This window comes from Monodon monoceros, unplaced genomic scaffold (assembly GCF_005190385.1).
Source record: "Monodon monoceros isolate NGI ecotype Baffin Bay Population unplaced genomic scaffold, NGI_Narwhal_1 Super_Scaffold_15, whole genome shotgun sequence".
NCBI lineage: Eukaryota > Metazoa > Chordata > Mammalia > Artiodactyla > Monodontidae > Monodon > Monodon monoceros.
The window spans coordinates 50,903,479-50,916,537 of NW_021703771.1; the positions used below are offsets into that span (position 1 = coordinate 50,903,479).

At 36.0% G+C, this 13,059-nt stretch overlaps 1 protein-coding gene across 1 annotated transcript in view; it reads right to left on the minus strand.

Moving 5' to 3' along the window:
- TRDN (triadin) overlaps positions 1-13,059 on the minus strand; it is a 118,327-nt gene that overhangs the window by 19,242 nt on the left and 86,026 nt on the right. The window contains exon 5 of the mRNA XM_029224121.1: positions 3,135-3,194. Coding sequence (XP_029079954.1) covers positions 3,135-3,194 — 60 coding nt within the window. The remainder of the gene's footprint in view (positions 1-3,134; positions 3,195-13,059) is intronic.

Sequence of the window (13,059 nt, forward strand, 5' to 3'; positions counted from 1 at the left end):
GGATGTAACTGTAGCAAGGAGGAAGTACCTGAATGCCCACAGAGTGAGGGACAGCAAAGGAGACCTATTGAAGGAACGGATGTTCCATCTGAGAATCAAAGAAATGAGCAGAAGCCTGCCAAGTGGCCGATGGTCAGAGAGAACAGGTATATAAAAGTACAGAGTTATGAGACAGCAGCAGTGCTGGCTTAGGAACTGCCCAAAAGTTCAGCCTGCCTGTGGCATGGGAGGTGTTGGTGGGATGTGGAGTGAGGTGGTGAGGGGAGCAGGGGGAGAGCTGGGAATGCAGGGGGTGGATGAGCTTGCAGAGTAGGGAAGGTAAGTGGCAAAGTGGACAAAGCTGACCACTGGCTATCTATCAGTGATCATATGATGAGGGCCTTTTATGTCATGACAGTGTGGCTTTTATCTCTAAAGCACTGTGACGACAACAAATGGATTTAAGCCCGTGAGTGTGATTAGCATGGCTTTCAGGGGTTAATGCAGGGAAATCAGTTAAGAAGTAACTGTCATAACCTAATTGGGAGATGACTGTAGAGGGGATAGTAATGGGAGAGGAGAGGTGAGAATAGACTAAATTATAATTAAGAGAGAGGATGACAAAGGGCCATGCAGGATTGGACTTTGGTATTGAAAGAGACCAACAAGTCTATGGCAGGGATTGTAACTCAAACGCCTTCAGAGATAAAGCAGATAAATAAATGTCTACTCCAGTAGTGATGAGAGTGGAGGAGATTGGTGCAGGTCCCACCTAAAGACATCCAGGTATAAGTTATGTTAACATACTGGTTGGTCAAAGAGAACCTCTGTGGGATATACTTGAACTCTAGGCTAGGTGCTTAATTGAGAATATTAATGAGATGGCTACTCATCTGAAGAGGTTGACTTGAATTCTAGCCTTACCTCCCAAACATTAATGGAACCAGGATGGAGTCTGCACATGAATATATATATATTTTTAAACCTATCCAGGTGATTCTAAAGTCCAGTCAGGATTGAGTACCACTACTGGCCAAAATGACTCCTAGCTTTTTAGCTTGAATAACTTGGGTGAATCGTGATGTTAATTTTCAGGACAAAGAATACGGAAGGATGAAGACATTTTGTGCGATAGAAGTTAATACATCAGCTTCTGCATAATAGATCTCTTTATACTCTGATATTTGCTGGCTTCTCTATAATCATTTCGGGCTACTATTACCTTGGATATAGTGTATCTTTTCTTATAAGAGTTCAAAATGCTTTGATAACAACTTAAATTCCTAACTATCCATCATATATAACCATAACTGACAGAATGTGGCATAGAGAAAACATGTATTTATCTAGACATAGGAACAGCTATAAAACCACATTTATTTTCACTGAACTACTTGGGAATAGAAAGCAGGCATTATTCTATTCTACCTGTATGAGGAAACTAAGCAGTAAAATGAAATTTTTGTTCATATTCACACAAAAAATTGTGGAAAGAAGTATCTCTGAAGCCCATTTCACTGTTGAACAGCTGAAGCTCCATTTTCTCTTTCTTGAGAAACATTCACTTTCCCAAACTATATTTGATCTATTTAGGAAATATATTCAGGTACCAATCTCTAGCCCAGCCTTTGAGGAATTTATTTTAAACTTCAGCCAAATGCACTGTTTTAATTATGCAAGACTCACTAGTTTAAAAAACCCACTCTAAAGCCCACTGCTCAGTCTTTTAACAGCAGGATTCTAATAGAGCCAAGTCCAAAACGCAAATGGTACCATCTGCATCACAACATCCACTCCAGGAGCATTGCTATTAAATTAGTAGTACAGTCTGCAAGATAAAACAGCAGACTCCCCAATCATGTGGAACCAATTGAATTTCTGTTTAACCTCCAGCAGATAGAAACACATAACCAGTTCAGTGATGGCTAGCTTAGTCAATCCGTACCCAAGAGCTGTGTCCAATTTCCCTGACCAAAGGAATTAAGAACGAAAAAAAAGGGAAAAGGAACAGAAATAAGACATTAGTTCCCTGAGTACAAATATAAATAGGTTTCAGTTGAGTAAACTTCATTGTCCCTGGTTGTATAAGGATTGGCTGACCAATCTGGAACTAATTCAAATATTAGGATTAAAGGCATAATATCTGTAGAATGATTTGAGCTCTTCACAAAAAGGAAGTTCATGAAGTATATTAAAAAAGAAAGCATGGTATTTTAATGTAGATTCACATATTGGTATAATTTCAGGTTAATCAGAACTTCTATTATTTGAAACTATTACTGGCAACTTTGATGTTTGTGCAGGTAATTTTGTACTAGTCAGTTTTTGACATAATAAATATTAGACAACATTCAATTTTTATCCTAGGAAAATTCTTTCATTTTCAGCTCTATCACACAACTACAGTAATAATGAGATTTTAATTTTTGTCTTAACTCACCCAGTATCATGTGAGACTGACCATTGGGGAAACTTGGGCATATTTAGAAACATGTCCTATCGAATGTTTGTGCTTCCTGTGAGTTTTCTTTTTAAGTTTTATGACTACATGGGTCACTCTTAGAAAAGTGATGCTTATAAGATGAGCAAGACGCTGCTGGCCATTAGTAATATCCCTCTAATGCAAGATTTCAGTTACTAGATTTAGTTGAGTTGAAAAGGATATTAATCATCATGTTGTCACTGTCCATGTACCCCTTGAGGCTGTGTAAGCAAGCTCTGGGGCCATAGCAGTCTTCAGTGAGATAGTATAATGACTGCATTTCTATGACAAAGATTTTAAAGATATAGCATGGCATAAAAAAATTCCAGTTAAAAAAAATTGAACTCTGATCTATTATATTAACTGATTAAAGAAGGAAAAATGTTTGTTAATAAGTCACAAAATATGTTTGTGGTACTATCTCAGTAAGCAAAAGCCAACTGTATCAATAAATAACTGAAAGATTGTTAACACATTTTGCAGTTCTTTTGATTCCAGTAATTAAATATTATATATTTATACCTGGGGTTTATTTAGAAGTAAACTTACTTAAACACTATCAACAATTAAAGCAAAAGAGCACTAAATATGAAAACTTTCCATTTTCTCATGTAAATATACAAAATATATATCCTGAATAAAAATAAGAATAAACACAAAATTTAACACTTACCTTTAGTTTGTATTTTCCTTTCAGTTTTCTCCTGCTTCTCAGTCTTTTCTTTGTGTATTTCTAGGAAAAAATAGGATATACTTTTAAAAACTCTTTTTGAAAATGTGCAAAATATAAATCATAGCTATGACCTAACCATTATAATTCCAGCATGAAGTCTAAATTATTTTAGCCAACAAATTTAAAGGTATCTAAAAGGAAAGAGTCATTGTAACATATTGCCACATAAATCCCTCATTTATTGAAACAAGGAAAAAATTGGAGTTACCTAAAATTTAGTTATTGAAAAAGCTTAAAAACTTAAATCAATAAATGTTGCCACTGTTTTCAGTGCTAAATCTGATCACAAATTATAATTATGTTCTATTTCAATTACTCTCAATGCATATTAAGACTCCTTAGTAAAAAATATCATTTAGATTTAGGAAGATTTAGTTTTTACATATTAAATTAAGAATTTGTGAAATGAACTGTAACAACTATCTAATAGGAAATATATCTCAGAAGTATTGGCTCTAAGCTATGTTTATAATCAGAATTTGGCATTGCATTTAACCAATAATTACTGCATGAAGATATGACACATTTCATAGAATGTTAGTTGTTACATTTTTTCTAAATATCAGGTTTTAACAAATATATTCAATCTGCTGCTAGTTTCAGTAAACATACATTGCCAAAGCTTAGAAAATAAAGTTAATTCTGAAGTTGCAGTTAATTTGGATAGAAGTAAATTTGAGATTAGAGTTTACAAATATGATTACTACCTCTGAAAAGTGACTTAATCTTAAATACCATGGTTTTTCTTAGAAAAATGCTAATGAGTTTTACTTATTTATTTATCACAACTTTATTCCACAGATGGTCTGAGATGGTGCTAATTACTGTATATATTCTAAATTCTCCATTTGTAGGTTTGAATTTGCATTTTTATAATTTTTCTAGAAGTCTAAAATCAAGACCAACTATAGGAAAATCCTAAATATCTTCAGAAAAGACAGTTACTGACTTTCATTCACCAGTTAAAGAGATAATCACCACTGTGAAGATTTCCTCCCCTCATTTTCCCCATTAATCAGTCATACTATTTATAAGGCCACTCCTCTACCCTTATCCCATCCTTGACCTTGAAAATGGCAATAGAGATACAAAAGAGTTAAGATATTCAATTACATTTGTGAAAAAAAGGCTTCAAGGTACCAGGAAAGATATCCCAAGGGCTTAGAAACATCCAGCTTCCAGCTTCTCTCCTTCTCCTCATTATTATTATTAGTAATCTCCTATGTCTCCAAATCCTACTCCAAAGCATGGTTCTTCATCTTAGCATTATTGACTTTTTAGATTGGGGAAACTGTTATTTGGAGGTGGAGTGGGGCTACTCTGTGCACTGTATTTAGCAGCATCCCTACTTACTAGATGCTTCTAGCCCCCATCCCCATCCCCAGCCATGACTATAAAAAATGTCTTTAGATATTGTGAGATGACTCCTGTTGGGAACTTGTATCTTTAGAGCAACAGTCCAATCATTCTTTGTCACTGTCTAGACCTACATTTTCCAATGCAGTGTCCACTAGACATGTGTACATATTAAAGACATGATATGTGGTTAGTCCAAATTGAGATGTGCTATAAGTGTAAGTACATAATGAATTATGATGACTTAATATTAAAAAGAATGTAAAATACCTCATTAATTTTTATATTAATTACATATAGAATGATATTATTTTGGACATATTGAGTGTGATGGTTTTATTTATGTGTCAACTTGGCTAGGCTACTATCCCAAATCATTCAAATGAACACTAATCTAGAAGTTGCTGTGAAGGTATTTTGCATATGTAATTAAAATGCCTAGTTCATTAGCTTTAAATAAGGTGGTTCTGGATCATCTGGGTGGGCTTGTCTGATTCCACTGGAAGGTCTCAAAAACAAGTTTGAGGTTTCCTGGGAGATGGAAGAAATTCTTTGGGTGGATGACAGCATTGGTCCATGCCCGTGGGCTCCAGCTCACCCATGATCTTCACTTCTTGACTGCCTGCCCTATGGGTTCTCATTGGCTCAGCCAGTCCCCACAACCACACACGCCAATTCCTTGTAATAAATGTCTTAATATACCTGCATAATTTCCTACTTTTGCTTCTTTGGTTAAGCCCTGACTGATATTTGGGGTTAAATAATACATGTTATTAAAATTAATTTTGTATTTTTCTTTTTACATTTTTTTAATGTGGCTACTCAAAAATTTTAAATATATATGTGGCTCACATTGTACTAGTTTTAGACAGTACTTGTCTGGTCCTAGGGGTGGGCAAATGACCTTTTCAGGTCATCTACAGGGTTAAATCTTCTACAAGTTAATTAAAAAAAACCCTCAAAATTCTCCCCTGCCAATACCATTCTGCTTCCTCCCTCCTATTTAAACAAACAGAAGCTATGGAGAAGATTGGGGCCTTGTATAACTCAGCCTGATAAAGTAAGTAAAATGCCAAAGATTTAGAGTAGTCTTTGCATGTGCTAAGGGAATCATCCTTAAGAAATAATTTCTTACTCTTGTTAGGGATTAATTTGAATATAGAAATGGGATGAAATTTTCTAAATTAAAAATTTATATGAAATGTTACATCTATTGTGATTGAAAAAGGCCTTAAATCTGTCATTGAGAATAATATTTTTCCTTTAGAGGTGTGTGTGTGTGTGTGTGTGTGTGTATGTGTGTGTGTGTTTATATTCCACAGATATCCACTGGGTACTCAGAGGAATAAAAGAGAGATTCTAGAACTCATACAGGAAGATCAGACACGAGTTAGAATCTTCTGAAGGATTAGGTTCAAAAGGCCATTCTGCCTGGGTAATCCTGTCAGAGCCTCCTAGCCTAACTTAACTGGGGAAATACACTGTTTAGACAAGGTGGTGGTTTATGGAATTAGACAATCCATATTGGTTCATGATGGGGTTTCCTGCAAGGTAGGTGAAAGCTTGCACATCAGAGAACAGAAAAAATAACAGTAGTAGAAGAAACCTGGGTTCCCCTTAGCCTTAGCTCTTGTGCACCCCGCAGCAGCCGACCAAAAGGGAATGAGCTCTAGATTATGACCAGAATTGTAATGAGCAGGGATCCATCCTGGAGGGGAAAAACATAAAGTGAAAGGAGACAAATCTCAAAAAGATTGGGATGCAGATCACCACTCAGGAAAAGGCAGGAGGGAAACATATTCCCTCCACTTTTCCCCAAATACACGAAAGGGAGGTAACCTTAAAGTGGGAGGTAAGTCCAGGAATGTTGGTTACACTTCATAATAAGTTTCACTTAAGCAAAAATAAAAATAGATGAAAGTAAAGAAGAATTAGACTTTAAAAAATGATGATAATTTTTATGTTCATTGGTGACATTGGCCTGTAATTTTCTTTTTTGTGGTATCTTTGTCTGGTTTTGGTATCAGGGTGATGGTGGCCTCACAGAATGAGTTTGGAAGTATTCCTTCCTCTGCAATTTTTTGGAATAGTTTCAACAGGGAAGGTGTTAACTCTTCTCAAAATGTTTGATAGAATTCGCCTGTGAAGCCATCTGGTCCTGGGCTTTTTTTTGTTGGGAGTTTTTAAATCACAGATTCAATTTCAGTACTTGTAATTGGTCTGTTCATATTTTCTATTTCTTCCTGGTTCAGTCTTGGGAGATTGCACCATTCTAAGAATTTGTCCATTTCTTCTAGGTTGTCCATTTTATTGGCATATAGTTGTTTATAGTAGTGTCTTATGGTCCTCTGTATTTCTGTGGTGTCGGTCGTAACTTCTCCTTTCTCATTTCTGATTTTACTGATTTGGGCCCTATCTCTTTTTTTCTTGATGAGTTTGGCTAAAGGTTCATCAATTTTGTCTTTTCAAAGAACCAGTTTTTCTATTGTTTTCCTCGTCTCAATCTATTTCTGCTCTGATATTTACGATTTCTTTCCTACTACTAACTTTAGGTTTTGTTTGTTCTTCTTTCTCTAGTTGTTTCAGGTGTAAGGTTAGGTTGTTTATTAGAGATTTTTCTTGTGGTATTAACAATATACACACTACTATATATAAAATAGATAACCAACAAGGACCTACTACTGTATAGCATGGGGAACTATACTCAATAGTTTATAAAACCTGTAAGGAAAAAGAATCTGAAAAAGAACATGTATATATATATATATATATATATAAATAAAAATAAAACTGAACCACTGCTGTATACCTGAAACTAACACAACATTGTAAATCAATTATACTTCAATAAAAATAAATAAAAAATGACAATATATTTCAGTGTTTATTTTTTTGTTATAACAAAATTCTTTAATAAGTTTTATAAAAATGAATATTTAAGAATAATTTTTTCACCTTGAATTGTTTTCCTTTTCCACTCCCAATGAAAATACAAAATTATCAGCACCCACACACATATACACCCAAAACTACAGTGACATTCTCTACACAGAACTATATTATAGTTTAAATTGCTGAACAATCAAGACAGTTCTAAGAAGTGGTTGCAGGGATGGGTTTTTCTTCCAAAAACAGCTGATATATAGGGAAGCAATTTACATAAAGTTCTGGTCAATGGTTGTCAAAAGTTTCTTAAAGGTTGCATTTCAACTAAAAGAGGATCCAAATTAAAGTTCTCCCTACCCTCACCTTCCTTTGCTAACACCCTTTCAAGGAGTATTTTCTTCCTGCTCCTAAGAGAAAATAAATTTGAACTTTTAAAATATTCTGAAGTTTTCATGCACAGTTGGAATTTGGGGCAAATGTGTCCAGACCAGCCAGCATTTTCTATAGACATCAACAAAAGTAGGCACTGGGGATTCTGTGCTTTGGGTACAAACCACCGTACAAGGATCCTGGCAGGAAACACGTGCTGAGATTCCTCTGCTCTTTCAGAATTTTGGGGGCTGGGGCTTTTGTACCTCGAAAGTTCCCCCAGGGTCCTGCTCAATTTCACAGTCTCAAGAATAGTCCCAACTTTCTATTTTCCTGATTCTGCACTTCAGCTTTATGTAAACTAAGACAGCCCCACTGCTCTGGGCAGATCCACTCAGATCTCTTATAAGTGGGAGTCGTGGATTAAAACACACACACACACACACACACACACACACATCTCTACAGCTCACGATGAAATATAATGACTTACATAGACGTTGTTTTGCAGGAACATCATCAACTATTTTTAACTGAAGATCACTTGAAGACTGTTAGTATCTCTGTACAGGAAGTGCAGACAAGCACAGCCAACCTTGTAAAGTCATACACACATACATTTCTTTGCTTACAGAAGACAAAAGAAATTTATTTCTGATGATTCTGAAAGGGAGCAGATTTCACTACCTCAAAATATATCTCTTTGGCATAAGGATTATTTTTCAGCTAAATGCAATCAAAGCCCAGCAGGGGCTTCCCTGGTGGCGCAGTGGTTGAGAGTCTGCCTGCCGATGCAGGGGACAGGGGTTCGTGCCCCGGTCCGGGAAGATCCCACATGCCGCGGAACGGCTAGGTCCGTGAGCCATGGCCGCTGAGCCTGCGCGTCCGGAGCCTGTGCTCCGCAACGGGAGAGGCCACAACAGTGAGAGGCCGGCGTACCGCGGGAAAAAAAAAAAAAAAAAAAAAAAAAGCCCAGCAGGAAAAGCTGTTAACCTTCCCCTCAACTGCCTAAATTTACATTGGAAAGGGGTCCTGTACCAAGGAGAGAGCTATTACCAGAGATACCAAGAAACTTATCTGCATAACAGGACACTCTTTGTTTTCCAAACGCCTACTCTCCCTTCCTGTGAATAGCCATCCTTCCTTTTGTATACTCAGACCCCTCCTATTTTCCTTAGCTCAGGATGTTATTTATATATGTCTCAATTACCTGGCTGCCCTTTGAGTCTCATATTTTTATGGGGCTCCCGTATGTATGAACAATGTTTATTTTTCTCCCGTTAATCTGTCTTATATCAATTTAATTATTAGACCAGCCATAGAACCTAGACAGGAAGAAGGAAAAATTTTCTGCGCCTACAATTCAAACTTAAGGATAAATTAAATGTCTCTGCATGTTTTATTGCAACATTACATTTTCTTTGGGGATTGTATTACATCACTATGGTCACTGTCTCTGGCTAGCAGATGTCCAAAGAATCCAATGTAGCCTCTACACAGTGTGCTAGTTCTGTCTCCTTCCACTTTAGCCAGGAAATGATGACCATTCAGGCTCCTGCCCAATTGAGTAACAGCATGGTACCAATTTAGACTTCAGAAGGATATTTTTCTCATAAGCAGATGATGCCTAATTTTTTACTCTCAATTATTCTTGCCCGCAAAGAACTATTTGTGTAAGAATGGAAAATTAAATGTAAAAGAGTCAAGTCAGTAAGTGGAAATTTATTGCCCTATGGTTTTCGGCAAACTTCAAAGAAAAATAAAATTTCTTATATTAATACTATCTTCTAGTTATTCAATAATTTCTATAGACAGGTAAATGCCTCTACCTTATGCAACATAACAGTAATGTATAGTAGGTTAAATTTCATTTAACCTTTTGCATTCTTTAAGAACAGTTCACTTAAACTGAACCAATTCTGGATACAAGGGACAAAGAAGGTCAAAGTGGTCATTATTTACCTCCAAATGTATGTGCTTTGCCAATAGGTTAGAGTCCAACCTGAGAACATGATAAGTCTCAGCAACAGATTCTAGTTGGAATGATACGCCATTTTGGTAACAGTAAACCTCAAAGATTGTTTTGTGGCTTAGAAAGCACAGAGGTCAAAGTATCTCAATCCAAGTGTGAGACTGTCCAAGGTCCTTAAAGGTACAATGGTCAATTTGAATTTTGATAACTGGAGAAGGGAAAAATAAATGGAGAAAAGAGTGACAGTTAGCTCAATGTGTCAGGAAGCAATGAAAAGGATCCCTTTGTTTCCCTGAGTTATTGGTAACCTTACCTAATGTATCAGTTCTCCACTAGTGTTTACTCTGTCCATTATGATATGAGGGGCACTCAAGAGAAGGGGCAAATTACTTCCAAAGAAGATGGGAAGTGTATTCTGACTTCTTTCACTAGTCCTGGTTTTCCCCTACCCCCTTTCTCACTATCTGTAGGGAAGTATATGTGAATACGAGAAGTGGAGAAAAGAGTAGAAGTCTCCTTTTAGATTCTTATTGTTATTATTCATCTCCCATTCTAAAACCAATACTTCATCATGCTAGGCTTTATTTATTATTTTTTTAAACATCTTTATTGAAGTATAATTGCTTTACATTGTTGTGTTAGCTTCTGCTGTATGACAAAGTGAATCAGCTATACGTATACTTATATCCCCATATCCCCTCCCTCTTGCATCTCCCTCCCACCCTCCCTTCCCCACCCCTCTAGGTGGTCACAAAGCACCGAGCTGATCTCCCTGTGCTATGCAGCTTCTTCCCACTAGCTATCTGTTTTACATTTGGTAGTGTATGCATGTCAGTGCCACTCTCTCACTTCATCCCAGCTAACCCTTCCCCCTCTCCATGTCCTCAAATCCATTCTCTACGTCTGCATCTTTATTCCTGTCCTGCCCCTAGGTCCTTCAGAACCATTTTTTTTTTTAGATTCCATATATATGTGTTAGTATACTGTATTTATTTTTCTCTTCCTGACTTTCTTCACTCTGTACGACAGACTCTAGGTCCATCCACCTCACTACAAATAACTCAATTTAATGCATTTTTTTAATTAAAGGAACTCAAAGAATTTAAACTCTGGTTTTCATGCTTTATAACTCAACGGTGATAACCAAAAAATATACCCTCCTAAATCAGGCTGTTTTTCTAAAGTCTAATGCCAAACAAGCAATTGGGTTAGAGTCCAATGTCTCTGAAGAGGTATTAGTCTCAGCACCAGACTTGTGAAGTGCTGGGAAACAAGAGAAGCAGATATAATAATGTATTCTTTTGCTGAGAAAAAATAAAAAATTAGTATTATTTAGAGTATTCATTATTTCTGGATTGCAATGGTCATTAAATGATTATTTGAATAATTGTCGTACAAAAGATGGCATAAATCAATAGTATTCTAGTGTAATTAAAAACGCATTTCGTGGGCTTCCCTGGTGGCGCAGTGGTTGAGAGTCTGCCTGCCGATGCAGGGGACACGGGTTTGTGCCCCGGTCCAGGAAGATCCCACATGCCGCGGAGCAGCTGGGTCCGTGAGCCATGGCCGCTGAGCCTGCGCGTCCAGAGCCTGTGCTCCGCAACGGGAGAGGCCACAACAGTGAGAAGCCCACGTACCACAAAAAAAAAAAAAAATGCATTTCGTTAGGAAAACCTAGACATACATAAGCTATTAAAAGATCTATACAAAAATATTGTCATCGCTGGCATGTATTAAAATGCAGCTTAGTGTTTAAGATAACTAATGCTTGAGTCAATCTGCTTCATTCAAATTTAATTCTCATACCTACTAGTTGTGTGAACTTCACTTCCTCATCTGTAAAATGAGGTTAATAATAGTACCTACCACATAGATTTACATGAGGATTAAAATAAGTTAAAATGTAAAGGATTTAGAGCAGCACCTGATATCTAATAAGCATCATGTAAAATATTGGCTATTATTATTATTGTCTCCCTCACTAAATTCTAAATTTGATGAGGGCAAAAACTATGTCTATTTTGTTCCACAGTAAATTTTCAATAATAATTGGTATATACTAACCACTCGATAAATATATACTGAATTAAAAAATAAATGTTTAAGCAAGATTATAAGCTATCAACTCTTGCACAATATAGAAAGTTGTGGTAGATAGTATCTCACCAGTTCTTTAAGACACGACACACAAATGATTTAAACACTAAAATGAGTGTGGTTGAAAATTTGGGACAGTAAAATGTTGCATTTCTCAACCTTTTTACTTTCTATTAGAAATGTTGGAGAAAGTTGCAGAATTTTACTATTTGTGGAAATTTAAAAATGTATGTGAAAGGTATTGTAAACTGCAACACTTGTACAAAAGGTAGTAGGGTTTTTTTGTTTGTTTTTTTGTTTGTTTAAAGGAACTTTATTCTTAATTGCTAAAACTTGGAAGTAACCAAGGTGTCCTTCAGTAGGTGAATGAAGAAATACACTGTGGTACCTCCAGACAATGGAATATTACTCAGCACTAAAAAGAAATACACTATCAAGCCATGAAAAGACATGGAGGAAACTTAAAAGCATGTTACCAATGCATTTTTAAAGCATTTCTTCCTACAGTGATCAATATGGGTGCCAATAAGTCAGGATTTTTTAATATTGTTTTTCTGGAACACTGTAAAGCTAAATAATAATAAAATTTAAAACACTGTGCATTTTTAACACTTTGCCTTAACTTATCCACAGATGTTTATATAAAATATATCAACTATAAATTGACATTATATAATTGACAATTATGCCTATAATAAAATATTGACAGTCAAATATCATGTTCATTTCAACAGAAAAATATTGGGACAGGAGTTAAAAGTGGGATATGCTATTCCACCTAACTTGAAAGGGTTCAAAATTTCTATTTCTTTTGTTCTACATGTTAGGTAGTAAAAAAAAAAAAAAAAAAGCAAAACAAAAATTACCAGTGATTCTCAACTCCGTGCATCAGATTCAAATGATGTCTTAACTGGACTTACTTTTTTCCACAAGAGACCAAACTCTCGTGATTTTGAAAAACGGAACGTACAGAGTTGAAAAGAATCTGCAATACATATAAACCTAACAGTTTCTCATTCACAGGCTTCTCAATTACACACCCAATCTTATTTCCAGATAGGAATGCAGCAACCCTGAGATTATTCTTGCTCCAACAGGAGCTACTTAAAATGGTTGGGCCTGAGTCGAGCTGTCTCAGCCTTTCTTTTTTTTTTTTAATTTATTTTATTTTTGGCTGTGCTGGGT